Source organism: Passer montanus, unplaced genomic scaffold (genome assembly GCF_014805655.1).
Source record: "Passer montanus isolate IOZ18808 unplaced genomic scaffold, ASM1480565v1 scaffold17, whole genome shotgun sequence".
Taxonomy (NCBI): domain Eukaryota; kingdom Metazoa; phylum Chordata; class Aves; order Passeriformes; family Passeridae; genus Passer; species Passer montanus.
The window spans coordinates 14,242,336-14,262,032 of NW_024364270.1; the positions used below are offsets into that span (position 1 = coordinate 14,242,336).

General features: G+C 38.8%; 1 protein-coding gene across 7 annotated transcripts in view; it reads left to right on the plus strand.

Annotated features, from left to right (window-relative positions):
• CNOT4 (CCR4-NOT transcription complex subunit 4) overlaps nucleotides 1-16,733 on the plus strand; it is a 76,998-nt gene extending 60,265 nt beyond the window's left edge. For 4 of the 7 annotated variants that reach the window (XM_039703961.1, XM_039703959.1, XM_039703962.1 and 1 more), the window contains 2 exons: nucleotides 14,321-14,533; nucleotides 15,318-16,733. In XM_039703961.1, coding sequence (XP_039559895.1) covers nucleotides 14,321-14,533; nucleotides 15,318-15,619 — 515 coding nt within the window. In that variant the 3' untranslated portion in view covers nucleotides 15,620-16,733. The remainder of the gene's footprint in view (nucleotides 1-14,320; nucleotides 14,534-15,317) is intronic. The other 3 variants (XM_039703965.1, XM_039703963.1, XM_039703966.1) reach the window with 1 other exon arrangement.
• The last annotated feature ends 2,964 nt before the right edge of the window (nucleotides 16,734-19,697 follow it).

Consider the following 19,697-nt stretch of genomic DNA (forward strand, 5'->3'; position numbering starts at 1 on the left):
ATGTTGGCATGCAGGTGTTGACCAGAGTTCTTCAAGTCGTGGAAAAAATTGTAACAATGGTAATTTGTGCCAGATGTCTTGTCTGGGTCATTCCCTCTTGCGCATAACCGAATGGCTGCACAGTAAAACATTCAGTGCTGTTCATTTCTGTACTTCAGATGGCCTTAATAGTATGCTAATCTTCACTGAATGGATGCTTGCAATGTGTGTAAGAGGATTCATCCTGATTCTGAGGGCTGGGATGTTGGAGAAAAATAAATGTGCAGTCAGGCCAGTTTAGGCTGCCCTGAGTGTATTAATAGGCTCTTGCATCAAACATTGCAGCTAAGGAGCTAATTGTAGCAATAATTGTCTTGATTAAAAATTTACTTGTGGGGTTTGAAGTTCTTCCACACTTCCAAATTAGGTTGTCCCAAACAAATTCTTGTAACAGGGGAAAATTTTTATTACATGAATAATGAACTGCAGGTAGAAAGCTCTTCATAGCCTTGAGGTGGAGAACACTGCTCCTTGAGATGTTGCCAGAATTTTCTTTCCATGAGTTTTGGAAATACTAGCTTTACTATAAGAAAGTGACCTAGGAAAAAGTGAGTGGGCTTTTTTTTTTGTTCTCTAGTACAAGAGCTAATTTTGGCTGTTGCTTTGATGTATTTTGTCCCCTTTGAAGGCTTGTTGCAGCTACTGTACTGTTGAAGGGTCTTTAGGCTGATTCAACTATAAACATGGTCCATACTGCTAGTGCAAGTAATTCAAAACTCTTTACACTGGCAATAGCAAAGTTTTAAGCATAAAGTAACTGATATTGGTTGTTGTTTCTGGCATGGAGTAACAAAGTACAGCATCCACAGCTGCACTGTTGCTCCCTTTCCCCTAAACTACATATAAGTTTCAGAAAAACAACAGGACATCACTTTTCAACTCTACCACTCAGTTGTAAAAACTTCCACTTTGAGGGGTCAGTAACAAGACTACCTTATGACCTGGCGGACTAGAAAAATCCTGTAGTGTTGAAAAAGCTGTGTTCAGGTTTTGATTCCAAGTTTGCAAAAGTATTGCATTATTTTAATTTTAGTTAGCAGTTTGGAAGTGGAATTTTTGTGTTTGTAGGAGACTTGTAGATCTTTTTTTCGACTTCTGAAAAGCAGGTTGTGTGGTTGATGCACAGCCCAGGCCATGTGCTTCCCCCATATGTTTTAAGGTAACACAATTATGTCCTTTTTTGTATGCAGCTGCTACAACCGATTAATCCAAAAATATTTTTGGCAAATATCATGCTAAAACCAAAATAAACATCTGCTGTAGTAACCATGGAAAGTTCTTTTGTGTTGGTTTTAATCTCTTGTTATAGAAAATATTGTTAGTTGACTGGCTGACAATTAGATAGCCATTGCTGCAGAGCAAACACTTCTCAGCTGATACACATCAGCTTTGATATATCTTGAAAAAAAAAATATTTTGCACAAGGATAGATAACTCCTTTTTCTTTTTCCGGCTGCCAGAAATCAGCTGACGTATCAGTTCTGGTTTAATTTGCTGGGTTATGGGTTTTTATTATTTGTATTTATTTTAGTGCTCTAACTGCTTCAGAAGTACAAATATTTTGAAAGTTAGGAGATGACCTCATGGCTCTTTTCTTGTGTGCTGACTTGATAGTTTCCAGTTTTTGGTTTTGTTTTTTTTTTTTTTTAATCTGCATCTAGAGTACAGGTCTCTCAATTAATCCCTTTTATCTTCTGTTTGAAAAAATAATTCCTGTTCTTTCTTTTGTTTTAGTCTATCAGTAGCAAGTATTTACAGAATTTTCCTAGTTTCCTCATGTAATTTACAGATACATCTATCTGGTGGGGTTGGGGAAAGAAAGTGGTGTCCAAGTACAGATAACTCGTGTGTAAAACTTTATCATATCTTAGCTGACCTGCTAGAAAGGCAGTGCATATCATAACAGCATACTGTTTAGCAGTATGGAAGAGGGAGTTGTAATACACCTGAAGTTCCTTTCTCTTGGCTCTTTTGTTAGTCCATGTTAGGGTGTTTTAGTCAATGTTGCCAACTTGGCTGGTTCAGATATAACAGGAAAAGAAACCAAGTGCAGGTGAAACTTCACATTCTGTCTTGTAGCAGAGACCCTCTGCTGCTGTAAAACCCACATGTTTCTTAAGGTCTTTGATCACAGTTTTTTACAGGATTATAAATTCCTAAAGTAGCTAATATTGGACTAGTTACTGGTAAGAAAAAAAAAAGGGTTGGGAACAGGCACATGAGTCTGTTCTGCTTGCTCTATATAATCAACCCTTTTGAAGTATTTTATTTATGTCAAAACAAGCAGATCTAATAACTTCTATAAATTCATATGTTAGTATAGTATTTTCTAGGCTTTCTAAATTAGAGTTGGTTTCACTAGGTGTATTTGTGGTATGGAAGCTTGTATTAAGAAAATGGTATCTTTTAAACTGCTGCTGTTTCTACTTTAGACATTATTATTCACATGAATTTGAAATGCTCATGTGTGACATGTTAAAAGTAATTTGCTGAAACTGCCTTTTGTTTATTTGAGAACCAGAGCTGTGCTGTATTCATAAACTCACAGCTTCAGGCAGGTCTGTTCTGTGATGTAGGAACACAGGAACTACCTACATTTTTTTAATTAAGCTCTCACTTCAAAATAATTTCTATGTGGAATTTGGTTGCTTGTTTCTCAGAGGAAGTAGTTAATTATTAACTAATTCTGCAGTTTCCAGTGAAATGACACATTATTGACTTCATAGATTTATTATGCATGTACTTGAAATGTGTCATATTCATCAGGCATACATTTGTCCCCAACCCATATTTAAATGAACTTTTTGGTTGATTGACTCCCAGAGTAACTTTTTTTTCCTTCCCCCACTGTATTGTTTTTTAAACTGTAGGAGACGTTTCATGTTGTCATTTTCAGGGATGATTTAAGCTTATTGCTGCTCTCTGAAGTGGGATTGATTAGATGGTTTATTGTGGAATTGTAAATGTGGAACTGTGCTTCAGGAGAAAAGTCCAGTGACTTCTTCATGGACAGTGTGATTGTACGCAAGCTATCTTGAGAATATTGGCCAGCAGCTATGCTTTGTTCTGCAGATAATGCCAAGGGAAAGATTGATTTACTGACAGCAGTGTGGGTGGGTGTGTGCCTTTATTTTACTATAAGATAACAGGAAACTCTTTGTAATTTGATAGTACACTATCATGTTTGCCACCCTACTGCTTGTTGGTGTGTTCAAAAATAATAGGTATGATATGGGATCATAGAATAAGGTAGGATTCAGATTAACAGTGTGTTTTGAGACAGATGCTTACAAAATGAGATGTATGCATATTAATTTGAAAATATATTCTATTTCTTGAATTTACTGAGGAGTTGGTAGTCATTGATTTTGTTACAGAGAAGTACAGTAACAAACTCAGAGTTAAAAGTATTAGGAAAAAGTTGAAAATGGTTAGTCCACTTTCCCATCAGTTCTATGCAAGATGAAGTACTTGACACTTTGAAACTCTGGCTATTACTTCATTTAGTAATTTCATAATTACCCTGAATGTAAAACTTGATTGTAAGCTCTCTGTAGACCATAATAATGAGGTAGTTTGAAGTCTTCCAAGACTACTCCTACACAACATGTATATATTCTTCCCAAAAAAATCATTGAAACCCCTGAGTTGGAAGGGATCCACAAGGATTGTCAAGTCCAATTTCTGACTCTGCACAGGACAGCCTAGAAATTAAATCATATATCAAAGCTTTCTCCAAATGTTTGTTGAACAGAGGCAACTTATGTATATCATACATATATCAAAAATCTAAATAGGGGAAGAGTGAAGTGGACACGGACAGGTACGAAGCATAAAGAATTTAACCTTATTTAGGATGGGGAAAAATATTGTGTTCGTTGTCTTTGAAGATAACCATTGTAAAGTTCATCAAGATATTTTGACCATGCAGCTGACTGATACGGAAGCTGCCATATATTTATGTGAGTTGTTCCTGATATTTCAAAACATGGGGGTTAAATGTAATAAGTCTGTGTAATAAAATATAATGAAGAATCAAAATTTCATTCTCTCAAGATCTTTTAGTTTTGATGTTGTGGCTTATATCTGTTGAATACGTATATCTTTGTTGATTGATATTGCATATATTTAAAGATGAGACTGCTCTGATAATTTTGGGTGTCCCCTAGCAGTGTCTGTGGTAGTGGTGTTGCGTTCCTTATCCAGACACAGATTAGCATGTGTGTCTTCATGTCATGGCTGCATTTAGGTTTTTGTGAAGCAGTAGCTGGTAGCAGAGAGGACAAAGTAATGACAGTTTTATTAAGAAGGTCCAACATCTTCCCACTTAAAGTACTAAGCTCTTCCATTTCTGAGCTGTTTATGGTGTTGCATCTTCTGCTGCTTTAAATTTTCTGGCCTCTGCTCCTCAGCTGTTGAATTTGCCTTGAACATCAAATCCTTTCTTGCCTAATGCTACCTTTTAGACAAGATTTTAGTAAAACAAGGGAAGATCCCTATATGTTGGCTGTGGTCATATTATTTAAAGACTATTTACAGCACAAAAAAGGATGACATAGCAGAATAAGGGTTAGCATTTCCTTTTAATACTAAGATTCCTTGTCCGACTTGCTATTTTCCCATAATATAATTACATTTCTATTTGAATGGTTTTTTATTTGGTCTTTGTCTTTTTGTCTCCTCTCCCTGGATTGTTTCTATTTCCCAAAAACAAACAAACAAACACGTACTCCAAGCCTTGTTTTATACAGTCTTGGAAGGAAACAGAATTTGTGGCATAGCAGCTGACATTTTCCTGTGGTCTCAGGATGATAATTTGATATGGGGTTTTGGATGTGTTCTGCTACTGTCCCGTTTCAAATGAGGGTTTGGGCCATGTGGTATGAGCATGAGGTCAGCATGCTGTAAAAATTCTCCAAGTGCTGTGTAAAAAAGGCATTTGATCCCATACCCTCGCAACAAGGATGTGACTTAAAACAGTGGTGCCTCACATTCCTTTATCTGAATGCCATGGTGAAACATTTTCCTGTACTTTTCCGCTTGACCTGACATTATATGAAAGCTTTAATGCCTGTTTTAAGTATTGGTTTCCTTACTCTTAACAGTAAGAGGTCTATTAATTTTCTGTCCTAGTCTTTCAAAGAAGACTGCTTGCTCACTTGGTGTTCTTCCTTCATCTTTGGCTTTCCAACACCAGCTGGGCAGAAAGCATGGCAACTGAAAGTCATCTTTTCTGTGCCCCGTGGTCAGATCTAGGCCTGCCTGAAGTCTTTCTCTGATTAGGGGTAAATATTGAAAATAGGAAATCTGGTGAACATTTTAGCTGATACAAGTAGTTGTATGTGCCACGTATGGCATTTCCAAAGGCTTGTATCTTTTCCAGAGTGCAGAGCAGCTGCTCTCACAAGTAGATGTGTTGCTCTGATAACAGGGTCACTCCTCATTTGCAACTACTTTTAAATTGTAAAATGAAAAGCGTCTTCTGTAAGCAGCCCTCAGCTATTTACATTATTGCTTCTACTGGTTCTTGTATATCCTGGTCTCCTCAATGAAGATGACTGTTAATACAGCCTTTGCTATTTAACATTTTGTTCTTCTCTTCAGTCCTTTTGCTCACAGCACCTATTTTTTTTCATGGAGGTTCTTAGTCCTCCATCCTTCCTCTTCAGGAGATGCTTTTTGTCTGTGTGTATCCCCACCATGAAATTCATTCTTTTTCTTTAATTTTCTGTTACACTGGTGAAGTGTTCAGCGCAATATGGAATTAATCCATTTTGAAAATAAACTTTTGGCTTGCTCATTTGTTTATGTGGAGGAGTTTAGGAGTTTTTTTTTCTTATCCATCCAGGCTTAAACAAAATAAAATTTCAGATTAATTTCCAAAATATTAAATCAGTGTCAAGATCAAAATCTGCCGTGGATATTCCTTTTCTTAGCTCTGGTGTCTTGTCCCTTAACTCCCATACACTTCCACATTTACTCCAAAGGCCTGGCTTACTTGGTGTAATCTTGTAATGATCTCTGAGAAAACTTCATCCACAGCACCTGTCCTTTAAGTCCTGATACTAGGTCTCCATCTGTTTTGAAATCTCATCTTGCACACCCACCCTTCCTTCCAGTGCCTTTTCAGTGCTAATACTGCAACTGTTTTCTAAATCCTGTTGAATATTTTTCCTGTGATTATATAGGTGATATTGTTTCAAATGAGACTTGATACATAAATATGTCTTCATCTCTAGCTTGGTTTTAAGCTCTTATTTTAAATCTTTGATTGCAAGATTTTAGGCATGACAGTGAAAGACAGGCATCCTGCTTTTTTTTTTTGGTAGCAAGATGCCTATTTTTAAATGTGTAATTTTATTTTGGAAGAATATGTATGTGACAAAGAAAAAAGTGAGAGAAAAATCCTCCAATTTGGCTGCAATGTATCAGAGGAGTGACTAGTCACATTAACACTACTGCATTTGAAATAAATATGGGTTGGCTGAGTAGGTGACCCAGTCTGCCTTCTAGACTGTTAGTCCTGTCAGCATTTTTGGTAACTTTGCAGAAACAGCGAGAAACAATCAGACTGGAGGTTTGTCACATCAAATTTCATGACTGTTTTTGTCTGTAGTAGTGTCAGCAAAGGAGCTTCAGCTACACTAGATGTTGGTTTTTGCCTGGGTTTTAAGGATGGAAGATTTATTTTATTGTTAATAGAACCTCTTAGGACTGGTTCACCAAAACATGGAAAGGTTGTTTCCTTTCACAGGTAATTGGTAAGACACTGGGATGGCCCTGCAGTAGTGTAAGAGGCAGTTCTGTTGTCTTACATGTCTCCCTCCTCTAGCAGGCAGCTGCTTAGCCTTGGATGCTGTGTTCTTTCAGACGCTTTTCTGAAGTCACTTCAAACTATGCCTTAGGTCACTGGCATGAGTTAAAAGGTGCAGCTGTCTTAGTGATGTTAAAAACATGGCATTTTCTTTTTAAAGATTGGAAAGTGAGTGCACTTGGCACTGCCACCCCAGTGTCTAAGAAAAGGCTGTGCCTTGGCATGGGCCTGAAACTTTGGCTCTTTCTGAGTCCGTTTAACAAAATAGCGGTAATGAGTGGTGCATTTCAGCAAAAAGTACAAATAATTCAAAGGCTTTCTGCATAAACTTTTTCTGAGTGTTCCAGCTTGAAAAGCAACTGAGAGAGCAAATACAGTCTTTTTGAAAATTGTATTGGGGGAGGAGCATAAATGAATCCTGAAGGAATAGCAGCAGCTGAAAGAGCAGCTTTGCAAATAGTGTTTCTCCTCCCAGTACTGCCAAATCACATTTGGGGGCAAAATAAAAAAATTTTTCCCATCCCTTGCCATCTCTTGGTTTCTTCTACACAGCCTCATTTGAACTCCATCTTGTCTTCAGAGGAATTTTAAAAATCTATTTAACAAATAGGTCACTTCTATTAGAAGACAGCATCTAGTAATCAGAATGAATTTCTTGTCACAGAAGGTGACACAGAAGGTGAAAACTAGGCTTTCTTGCAATTAGTTTTCCATAATTATTGACATAATCTACAAATATATATCAGCCTTAATTGTTTGCAGATGTGGGAAGATCAAAAATGAGTTTATCATTTGCCAGAGTATGATTTCATTGTGCTAATGCTGGTCTCGCAGTCTGAATCAGAGGGTTGATCGATTGGTTGGATATTCCTGGAATCCAGAATCTCTGTAACATGATAGGCTCTTGATAATTGTTACTATAGCTTTGAAGATCTAGGGGTTTTTCTTTGCCATTTCTAGTTATTGCATTGCCCATAGGGCAAATTTCAAATATTTTGATTTTATTTATGCGTGTATCTATCTGTGTACTCACAAGTATATTTGTACACGCAGGCTTTTCTTTTGAAGTCAAAGTTTGTTCTATTGACAAGCAGGGTAACCTGGGGAGATTGAACTCTGGTGCATGACATGAGAGGAAGCAGTTTAGGTTAAAATTAACTTTGTTTCTCAGATGAATGGAATTGCATGCTCTCTGAGTTTTTTAATCAAATTGTTCTGTGTGTAGGATTCAAGTATCTATTTCATTTGTTTCAGTATCTTAAGTCTTTGTGCACTTAGATTTATGGTAATATTAAAGATTATCAGCACCAAAAACTATTTTCTTATAGAGTCAGTAATAAAAAATGTGGGATGCTCTGGAAACATTTTGTAGGAAGTCAATGATGTTTTTCAAAGCAACTTGGAATCTCCATTTAAAATTAGTTTATAGATTAAAATTGGGTTGCTGGCTGCTATAATTATGGTTTGGTCTCTTGAGCTGTGGTAAGTGTAAGTCAATCACAAGAATTCTCCAGAATACTTGATGTAACACAGCTTTTCTCAAGCCTAATAAAATTCTGACACTATAAATGCAGGCAAATATGAGTCTGCTTACTGTCCCCCATACTCATGTTGAAGAGATTTCCTCTGAAAATGAATGACATTTTCTGACTCATAACTTACTTAGTCACAGAAAGCAGAAAAGTTGTACTGTCATTGTCAAAAATCATTTAGAAAATCTTATTTTCCCCATTTAAGTGTATACTTCAGAATTAGTATATTCTACTTGATAGTTTGGCTAACTGGCAAGTTAAGTTGCAGTTGGATTTATTTGACATTGAAGAATAGTGTGCTTCTGTTTACTTGGCTGTCTTTTAAATTGAGTGGAATTACTATAACCATGGAAATCAATATGGAATAGAGGTAAAATGTGCTTTATTTGCAGTATTTTAAAGCTGATCGTAGACTGGTGTCTCTTGTCTACCAAAGCCAATTTTGTAGGTGTGTGTATGTACATAAATTATATGTACATGTGCATCTTTTGTTTCCCCAGCTCTTAGAGCTCATGACTGTAAGACTTTCATTTGAAATTCACACTGTGAAATGACACTTACAGATCTGGGTTTTGTGAATTGTTGATTTGTTTCCCATGTGTAGACAGTGTTTGTGAGGCTTTTAAAGGTTCACTGCAAACAGTTTTACCTTCTAGTGCTCTGTCACTAGATGGCTCTCTAGTATGATGAAGAGGCCACTTGTATTCCTCATGGGTAGCACTGCTGTTTAAATGTAGACAGTTTCCATCCTCTCTAATCTGCCAGTAACATTCTTAGGTCTCTGTGAATGGATGAAACTTCATTGTTTCGTTTAAGCATTGTAGGATTTCTAGGAGTCATAGAGTCAATGAAGCTGAGAGAGAAATCCTTCAGGTCACAGATGTTTAAATGGGATTTTATTCATTATTTAAAAAAATTTCATGAGCAAACAGCTTATTACGCATACTGAAATGAAACAGGTATAGTTCTTATGGTAGCTGTTTTGTTGATGTTTAGGTATACAACCTTTGAATTAAAAGCTTTTGAGTTTATGTAATGTGATGGTCATAATTTCTTTTTTTGGATGTGATAAACTGTCTTGTCTTTCTCTCTCCCCCTCAAAGGGAAGTACTGGACAACTGTTTTCAAAACAGGAATACAGTGCAAAGTTATTTTGAGATCAAAATAGAGAAGCCCCAGTCACTTCTCAGAATAGGGCAATAGGCTGTTTCAGGGAAAGCACTTAAAATCTCTGAACATGGTGGCACAAGGCAGAGACTGGGACCAGAGATGTCACTTGAAAGGGTGTGCTTCTCTGGTGACTCCATTTGCTTCTAATTGAGTTGACAGACTCTTTGTGAACTCCTGGTAGTCCTTCCTGATGTTTTTTTCTTTTTCTCTAATTTTTCTTTGGCTTCAAAATTTATTGTACAGTGTCTTTGAAGATTTCACAAGGGCCTTTTTACAGTCAGGTTGTTGAAATACCTATTCTATTACTAGTCCTTCCTGATGTTTTGGGTTTTTTTTTTTTCCCTCTAATTTTTCTTTGGCTTCAAAATTTATTGTACAGTGTCTTTGAAGATTTCACAAGGGCCTTTTTACAGTCAGGTTGTTGAAATACCTATTCTATTACTGAGTACACCTTGATAGTCTCTTTGCTTCTTTTGTTGCCACTTTTTGCAGTCTGGTATATGACATGGGCTAGAAGTTAATCTTTCTCTCATATGATGATTTTCCTCTGATTTTATTTTGCTTATTTGATGCTTTTCTGTAATTGACACACTGTCTTGGTCACACATATGACATACTGATGGGTTCTTTAAAAATAAATAATTGTGACCATGATTTGCAGGACTCTTTGCTTTTCAGTGGGACTAGAATATTTAGGACTTGGTGTGAAGGTATTTAATGTTTTTACTCACTTGGCATGAAAATAGGCTTTTGTAATGGCTTGGAATATAAGTTAGGTAGAGCAGAGAAATGCTCTTGCTTTACCCGTAGTGTAACAGTCTTGTGATCTTTCCTATTGGTCATATTTACTTAAGCATGTACTGGGTGAATTTTCTTTGGATTTTACCATAGGCTTGTATCAGAATTGGGGCAGTGATTTGAAATGGTCTAGTCACTGTGGAATATTCATTTGAGTGGGCTTGTCTCACACCAAGAAGTTCTGCTGTGCCATCAATATAAAAGATTGAGTGTGTCAGTGTTACCAAAGTGGCACAGCCAAATTTGAAACGCTTTTGGGTCTTCATTGCCATGTCATTTTCAGAATTTTGGAAGTCACAGAACAGCCCATATCAGTGCTGCAGACACTTGTGCAAACGTTCAAAAGTACTGATTCTGTGCAACAGAACAGTATTCTGGCTTGGCCATTAATCCTCTTCACAGCCTCTCCCCCAAATAACACTGCTTTGCCTGATTTGAAGAAATAGTGTTAAGGCATTGTAGGTAGAGAATGAGGTAAAACTGCTTGATTGTCTGGTAGGATGTGATAATGGGGCAATTATTTTATTTAGAAATTCATTAAGTGACTAGTTTTATACAAATTAATGTTCAGGCTTCTCAGATGTTTTATTTTTCTTACGTTAACTTCAAATGTTTTGTATTTAGATTGGATGGACAAGTTGCATTTGTGATGAAGCTTTTTTTTTCTTTCCTTTTCTCATTCTAAGACGGTGGTTGACTTTGCAAATTTTACATACAAGTGCTTTTATTTCACATTGACATGCCACCTCAGACAAAGGAAGATTTCAGTCCTAGAAGTGTGGGATCTGTTCACCCCTGTAAACACAAGTTTCCACTAGACCAGACAGGATTGTGAAATGTACATCAAGGGAAGACCAGAGTGCAGGCTGTGTGTTTGAGAATGTTTTTCATGTGAGTAGTGGTGCTTTCAGTGATGCTTCATGAGGTTATTCTCTATTTTGGAGACAAAGGGCATGAGGGGAGGAATCTCTTATTTATCTTAGTGTGTAAAACACTTTCTTTGCAGTTATCTGAGTTTTACCTTGTTTTCTTCTGTGTTTTCCCACTGTCAGTGGGCATGCTGCTTTACGCCTTTTAAGATTAGCCCATGGAAGGAGACAGCATTTTTATTCCTTGAGAGAGGGAAACTGTTGTATGGTTCTCATACACCTAGGTTGTAATGTCCAACTGAGAAGTCTGCTAATAGGCAGAAAATTACTCCTTCCAACCAGTTACCTTTAGAAGTAGGGGAGGATAATATGCAAATACCCTTTTTAATACATCTGCATTATCTGAGAGCTAGCTTTTTCTCATTTTTAACTGTGGTCCTAGCTTCATCATGAAGCATAGATGTATTAAGAGGAAGAACAAACCAACTGAGGGATGAGTAATGATTTATGAAGTAATTACTTTTCTTGGTAGAAGTAACTTCCGTCTCTGGGGTGGATTTGCATTTTCACTTAGGCTGTTTAAAACTTGCTAGAATTCAGCAAAGAGGTGCTTGGATGGTGCTTGGGTTTTTTGTGTCAGGGGCCAGTGTTTTTGTCCTAGCTTGCCTTGCAGCCTTACAAACACACCTGTTTGGGAAAGACAGTAACTTTTTTGTAATTCTCTGTTTTGTCACTTTTATACCTAGGAGCATAAGATTTTATCAAACTGACTTTCTTTAGCTAGCAAACACCATTTTGGTAGATACTGAATCCTTTTAGGCTTTTCATCTCTTGACTTCCATGAATCCAAGTAGATTTTGTTCAGACAGTTGAGGTAAAGAACAGTCTCCCTCAGTTTATTATTTCCTGTTGTTTTGTGTTATAGAGGGTGCCTAGCAGTGGTGCACTGTGCCTGCCTCAGGCAGCAGTGTCTCCTCACCAGAAAGTGCCAGCCTTTTCCATTTCATGAGTCTTGTGTCTAAACACTTGCTAGCTTTCTTGACCCTTATGTGTGCTGTATTATGTCTTTTTACATGGAGAATAACAGGACAAAAATGTACATATTTTCTTAGCCCAAGGAGGCCTAATGCCTTATGACATTAATTTTCCTATCCTGTTCCTTATAACATCCTGTGGGCTTTGTCTTAGTCTTCCTCAATGACATGTTGCAGGTAGTTTACTACAGGTTAATTTTCTTGCTCAGAGCTTTGAGGGTGTGTTGGGGGTTAGTAAAGTCAGTGACTGAGACCCTTGCAGATCCCCAGCTCACAGGTGTTGAGATGAGTCTGTTTGCTCATGCACAGACCCGGTAAGCATTTTTGTGTGGTTTTGGTGTTGCAGTAGAAGTAAATAATTAAACAGAGCTGTGTTTCTTTGCACAAGATTTTAGAAGCAGCAGTGAGGAAAAAAAAGTGGAAACTAATGGTGTACAATGCAGAATTTGTTGCAGTTATTTCTGTGATCGTGAGCTGGCTACTTTTGCTCCAAAAAGTTAATTTAGAACTTGTCTCAAATGGGCTTATGGATGTTCTAGAAGGCTGTGAACAAGCTCTTGACGGCATTTTCTACTAATATGTTCTAAAACTTTGATTTATTATTTTTAATCTCAGGATTGTAGGTTTTGATGAAAAACATGTGGCACTGAATTATTTAAAAACATTTATTTTGTGCATTAGTATTGCAAAGGAAAAAGGAGGAGCTGTGAAAGGACAGTATTTCAGGTACTTGTCTTGTTTGGTTTTGGGGGTATTTTCTTCCCCTCTAGTTACAAAAAGGTAATTGCTCAGGACACTATTTTTTCCTGAACATTCAGCTTTACAAAAACTGCCAGGGCAGGTTTTGATAGCAGTTAAGACTGCTTTCTTTACTCTTCAAAATAAGGTTGTGAGTTAGTGATATCCTCTAATTTTCCAGGAAGACTTAAATCTGTTATATTGTTGATGAAGTAGCAGTGTTATGAAAGTATTTCTTTATAACAGTTCTGATTGAGATCAAGGTTCTTTATTCAATCAGGACAGGCAGAGATGTTTGAAAAAAAAAATAAAAAGGGTATTCTAGAGATTTGTCAAAAAGACAGGCATGTGGCAACATAGTGCCTAACACTTCCTTTCCAAATATAACTGACCACAAGCTAATGAAGTATGACTTGCTGTATTGGATACAGGAGCTGGAGTGCTCATGTCTGGTTTGTCCTGATTGGAGATACTTAAATTGAGAGATGGATCACAGAACCGGATAATCAGTTCTAGATAGCATGGTGTGACTTTTGTGTCAAGGGATCATTTGCTGTAGTGCTAATAGCCATGTTATCCTGTTGTCCTTTATCAATATGTCTTGAAACGTTCAGGCAAATAGTTGAGACTTGACTGCTTTGGTGTCCAGCTGGTTTGCTTGTTACCAAAGTTTTGAGGATACTGCTGTGTCAGAAATTATTCTGACAGGTCTTTAAAGAATTTTCTCTACTGTTCTTCAACTGCAAGAGGAAATTTCACTCCCTCCAACTTCATTACCATTTCCTTCAGAAGAACGCCTCTAGGGCTGTGAATGAGCAAGCTATAACAAAACAAAAGACATCTGTGATTTTCCTCAGCCTCCCTGGTTTCTCACGTTCCATTTCTATTGCAAAGCCCTACTTAGCCTTTCTTCATTTTGATACACATAACCCTTTTGAGCCTGCTGCCCATCAGTAAAGCAGCCAAATTGCAGCAGAAGTATTCTCATCAAGTACCTGGTAGATTTTCCCCTCTTTATAATAGAGCGAGAGCCACTGTGTCCTTGATTATTTGAGTCTCTGAATCAATATGGGAAAATACATATTGGGGGAGGAGTTATATCTTTCTCCCATTCCCTTACACTTTGTTTAAAACCTGCCAGCCCCTCTGAGTAATTCATCAATCATGGAAACACTGACCCTAGGTTTTGGACAGAGAAAGTATTTAATGCTTAGCTTAAAAAGTAAAAGCAAAATCCCATACCCCACCAAAGAAGAACATCTGTTTCTAACTTCAGCTTTTTATTTTTTTTATCTTTCATTTTTTTTTTGTTGGTAAATCTCCCAGACAACAGCAGTTCTGTAGAGAGTTTAAATATGAAGGAATGGCAGGACGGGCTAAGGGCACTTCTACCGAACATTAACATCAACTTTGGTGGACTGCCCAATGCTTCTTCCCCCTCCAACGCCAACCACAGTGTACCAACGTCCAACACTGCCACCACCGACAGCCTGAATTGGGACAGCCCTGGCAGCTGGATGGACCCCGCAATCATCACAGGTAACCGTTTCTCACTCCTTCAGCTCCACTGGCAAACCATCAAATGGGTATTTGGCACAAACTGATTTACATCTGGAAAAAAAGAAAAAAAAAAAAAAGAAAAAGTCAGTATGCGGTGGTCTCTTCCAGCTTCCATCCACAAAATCTCAAGGGTCCAGGAATTTTTGTGGAACCTCTAGGTATAATAGAGCGTCACTTAGGCCTTTGCAATGCATGCCCAGGACCTTTGCAGGCAGTCAGGTGCATCAGTGCTTTCCTGTAGGGTCAATCTGTAAGGTGTCCCTTGTGCTGGATGGCATGTCCGGTATGTGCGTCGCTGGTCCTGAGGCACTGAAGGCAATCACTGGACTTGGTTATTTAAAAAGGGACGTACTCCACTTGTTTATAAAGCTCTCTTTTATAAGGCTGTCTGGCTGTGTCTCCCTGTTAGAGAGGCTGAAGCATGTTTCAAGTAGGCAGAATAAAAGGTGAAGTGTGTAGTGTACTGGCAGCTTGGTGTGGTAAGGTCATGTTGACAAGGATGAAGTTCTTGAGCAGAATGTTTGATAGAAAAATGTGTGTTTTATGAAGAAGTGCTCTGAGGGTGAACTTTCTCGTATCTCAATTTAATGTTAAATATTTTTATGGGCAGAGTAATTATACATAATGTCAAATGCATTTTCTGTACAAACTAATCATGTCTTTTCATTGTTGCTTTTTGCTAGGTTAAATTGACCTCCTTCATGGTCAACCTACTGCTTTTCCTCTGACTTGCCTGTATCCCTGTTTTTTCTTCTTTTTTTAGGTATCCCAGCCTCCACAGGAAACAGTTTAGACACTCTTCAAGATGACAATCCTCCACATTGGCTAAAATCTCTTCAGGCCCTCACAGAGGTGGACGGCCCCAGTGCAGCGCCATCACAGACGCACCACAGTAACCCCTTCGGCACACAGATCCCTCTGCACAGAGCCAGTTGGAATCCCTACTCTCCTCCTTCAAACCCCACCAGCTTCCATTCCCCACCTCCAGGCTTTCAGACAGCCTTCAGACCCCCCAGTAAAACCCCCACAGATCTACTACAGAGCTCAGCGCTGGATCGTCATTAGGAAAGGAAGAAAAAGAAAAAAAGAAAAATAAGACCCAAAACGTTAGAAATGCAGGAAGTGTCCCACCCTGACTCCTCCCCACACCCACCTACCGTTCCCTGTCATATCTTTCTTTCTGAAGAATCCAGTTCCTGATCAAACTTCCCCCCCAAATGCAATGCCATCACAGGGTCATGACCATTCTTTTTGTTAAGTTTCTGTAGAAACAGTGTTTGAATTACACTGTTTGAAATACTTTCTAACCATTCTAAGAAAAAAAAAAAAGAGAGAAATCAAAATGCAGTCTCAATGCTTAAGGAGAACATTACTGTCTTACGTCTTTTGCACATGAGTATTTCTGCCTAGTGGAAAAGTGTCAATCTGCAGTAGGGGGAAAAGTGCAATGCAGAATCAAATGCAAGAACATAAAAAAGGTATTTAATTTAAATGAAGTTACTGAACATGTGGGGCAAGCAGTGGCCCAGCATTTATTTTGCATTCAGTGTGGCACTACACAGGGAAATTGCTATGTTGGGGTTGGTTGGTTTTTTTTGTTTTTGTTTTTTTTTTTTTTAAAGCAGGGGATTTTATTGCATCAGTCAGAGTTTGACATGAAGTGTGTTGAAAGACAAAACACTTATAGCTATGAGTAACTGGCATGTTGCTAGAGTGGTTTAAAGAGGGGAGAATAAGATTTTTCTTTAATTTTGGCTTTAGATTTCAAGTAAACTTTAATGTTTTAAAAGTATTCACAGATTTAATACCTAGCGTATACGTAATATAATTATAAGCAGCTGAAGCACGAGTGATATTTACTTCAGTCTTTCTGTCTCCTCTGTCAGTCTCTCTTTTTTTTTTTTTTTTATTTTAAATTCACCTGATTAGGGCACTCTGGGATAGCACTGCATTGGGGCCACATGATCACCATCAGGAGCAACCTCTGACCTCCTCTGCCTGCAGCTTTTACTTAACCCTGTAGTTTCTGGACGTTTGTGCAGTATTGAAAAGACAGGAAAAAAGAAACAGATAAATAAACATGGTTATAACCTGACGCTAAAACTAAAACCAAGGAAATGTACCTCTTTCTTCAGAATTAAAACTAAAATCTTAAATAAAACAGAAAACTTGATGATGACTTCATGTTTGCTTTTTGGTTTTTTTTAACCTTGGATTTTTAATTAGTGCATCTGGTAAAAAATGTATGCCATTGCATGTTTGGGATTTTCTTCTTATTCATCTAAACCAGAACTACTTTATCACTGGAAATACTGCTTTGTATGGTAACTTCTGTATTGAAGGGTGGAACAAGCATAACACTTTAAATCTTTTAAAGGGATTCTGTTGTCTTTACTCATGGCAATGTCTTGAGGCAGTCAGTCTCTAACTGTTATTGGTGGTATCCTTTTAAATCTGAAGCACGAAAATCTTGTTTATATTTTCTGAATTAAATGCCATGGCACTTGGGGTAGATAGCATGCAATAATATGCCTGAAAGTATGACAGAGGATTTGTTACAACTCCCTGTGTTTGTCAGCAGCCTTGCATAAAGGTGTAAAATACTGTCCTTGCACAACAGGGCATGAAGAGTTCTTAATGGGCAGAAGGCCTCCAGTAAGACTTTATATTTGCAAGCAGACATATTTACAGCCTGCAGCCTTGTGGCTGACCTGCTGATTGATGTAGCTTACAAGGGTGGCAAAGAGCCTGAAATTCTAAGGATGCCTGGTGTGAGCTGTACAGTTCAGGCTGGCAGCCTTCTGAAAATGTTGGCTGCTGGCAGGGGCAAGGAAGGGAATTTCCACTGATGAACTATCAAGCCAAAAGCAGGATGGGGTGGGGTGAGGAGCTGGACTTTCTGGAAGTGGGGACAAATGCTGAATCAGCCACTGGACAGAGGAGCAAAGTCTTCAATCTGCATGATGTATTTCTAAATATCCTGTTATGCAAAGCAGCACTTGGTAACTACATACTTTTACTCTTCTCTCACTTGCATTGCCATTTTAGTGCTGTGTTTATTACTCTGTATTACGGGCCTGTATGTGCTCTTTCTGAACTGTCAGCGTTGCTGCAGATGAGTCATGTACTCTGGTTACTTGTGGGAATGTGCACACCCTTTCATGCCAATGCTCCCCAAAAAGTAAACTATGTTTTTGTCACCCAGCCATCTCCTGTAACTGCTGGTGGTGGGAAGAGAAGTGCTGCAGGCTGGAATGGCCTCATCTATGGCGGTGCCTACTGGTGCCCCTGAACTGGGGGTGCAGTCCAGCAGGAACTGTCTGCTGGAGGTGCTAGTGAAGATATAAATGATCTTTGGTTTGGATTTTTTTGTCTCCTTCCACAGTTGCTAGGCATTTTTCCACCTTTAACATTTTGTTTTAGAAGAGTGCCCTTCCTGACCCTGAAAATTAGCAAGGCTCCCCAAGCAGCTCTAACTGCTTTCTATGTACCATAGCAATTTCTGAAGCTGCTGCCTTCTTCAGTTTTTTACTTGCCCCTTCGTTGCAGTGTAGGAGGTGCTGTGGCAACCCTGTGCCCATGGTCTGCTGCCACTGGAAAGCAGGCTTTAGCTGCTTGGGAGATGCTCACTCCCTGCTGCCATGCAGCAGATGGTGTGGTTGGCCTACCAACAAACCCTTAGCCTTCAGGGAAAGCTTTGCAACTACAATGGCTTCTCCTCATGATGCTGCTTTCCCAAGACTTCTTGGTGGGTAATACTGGCATTACAACAGTAAGGTGTATCAGTGATCAGATTGATATGTGCTGGGTGCAGCTGTTGTTACATTTAGCCTATTTTTGTGTACTGTCTGATGTGGATTCTGCATCCCCTCCGTTGGGAACCAACTTGGTGTTGCACTCTGTTCAACTGTGTGAAGCTCACCTGTTTTTTCTCCTGAAGTTTTGGGTTCATTGGTTGGGGGGAGGAAGGTGGGTTTTGTTTTGTTGAGTGTTTGTTTTGGGTGTGGATTTGTTAGGGCTTTTTTTAAAATTAATTGATGAAGTTTTCCTATGATGAGAAATGTACAGGAACATTTATTGAAGAGAACACCAGTGTGATGGTCTTAGTTCATGGTCTGTTGGTTCTTATATTGTATGGATACTTGCAGGTATTTCATGTGTTAAGCGAAGAATAGTGCTTGACTGAAAGGCTGGTGACCCAGGACTGGTAACACTTTCGGTAGATAATGTCTGGAGAAGGTAAAGGATGGGCCAGACTTCTCTTCCAAAATGTGTATGAGTGTGTGTTGAGGGAAGGAAGGGGATTGTTGGTTACGGATGTGTTGGTATAAGAAACTGTGTGGCATTTTTAATGAATTTACAATTCAGGTGTATTAATTTGAGGGTGAGCAGTTCTGGATTAATAGTAAGGGTTCCTGCCCTATGGCCTCCCCCACCATCTTTTTAGTATCAAACAAGGGAATTCTGTTTTTTTAGATACAGCAATGAATAAAGTGTCACCTTCTGGCTGAGGTGAAGAGCCATTGCATGAATTCTTTTTCTTTTAAAACCGAGTTGGAAATCAAGTGTCAGCAGGTAGGTGATGTTGTAAATGCAGTGTCTTGACAGACCTGTTTTAATCACACTTAAAATAGGAAAAAAAAAAGGAGAAAGAAAACCACTAAAAAGGAAAAAAAAGAATGCTGAAAAAAAAATGTGAAAAAGTATTAAGGAGAGCCACTTGCAACTGGCACGTGCTCAGCATGCACCGGGTGACTGTGCAGTTCAGTTTTCCTCCTGCTGGGAAAGCTTTGGCAGTGCCCTGGGCTCCCTGTGCCTGGCACCAGGAGCCGGGTGTCAGCCGGTGCCAGGTTTTGACCCAGCCTGCTGACTTGAGCAGCAGCTGCTGGCACTGAGGGAGGCTCTGGCTCTGTGCTGAGCTGTTCTCAGGTGAATTCACCCGCTGGCAGCCCCTGCCTCCTGCAGCCCCTGAATCGCTGTTGCAGTGCTGCTGCTGCTGGGGCAGGCACTTGAGCGGTGCTGGCCGCGACCGACTGGGTCCAGCTGGACCTTCCTTGTCCCCGTTTGGGGATTCCCGAACTCAGCTTTTGTTTCTCTTTTCCTCCATCATGAACTCTGTTGTCCAGTAAGGTTTTTTTTTTCC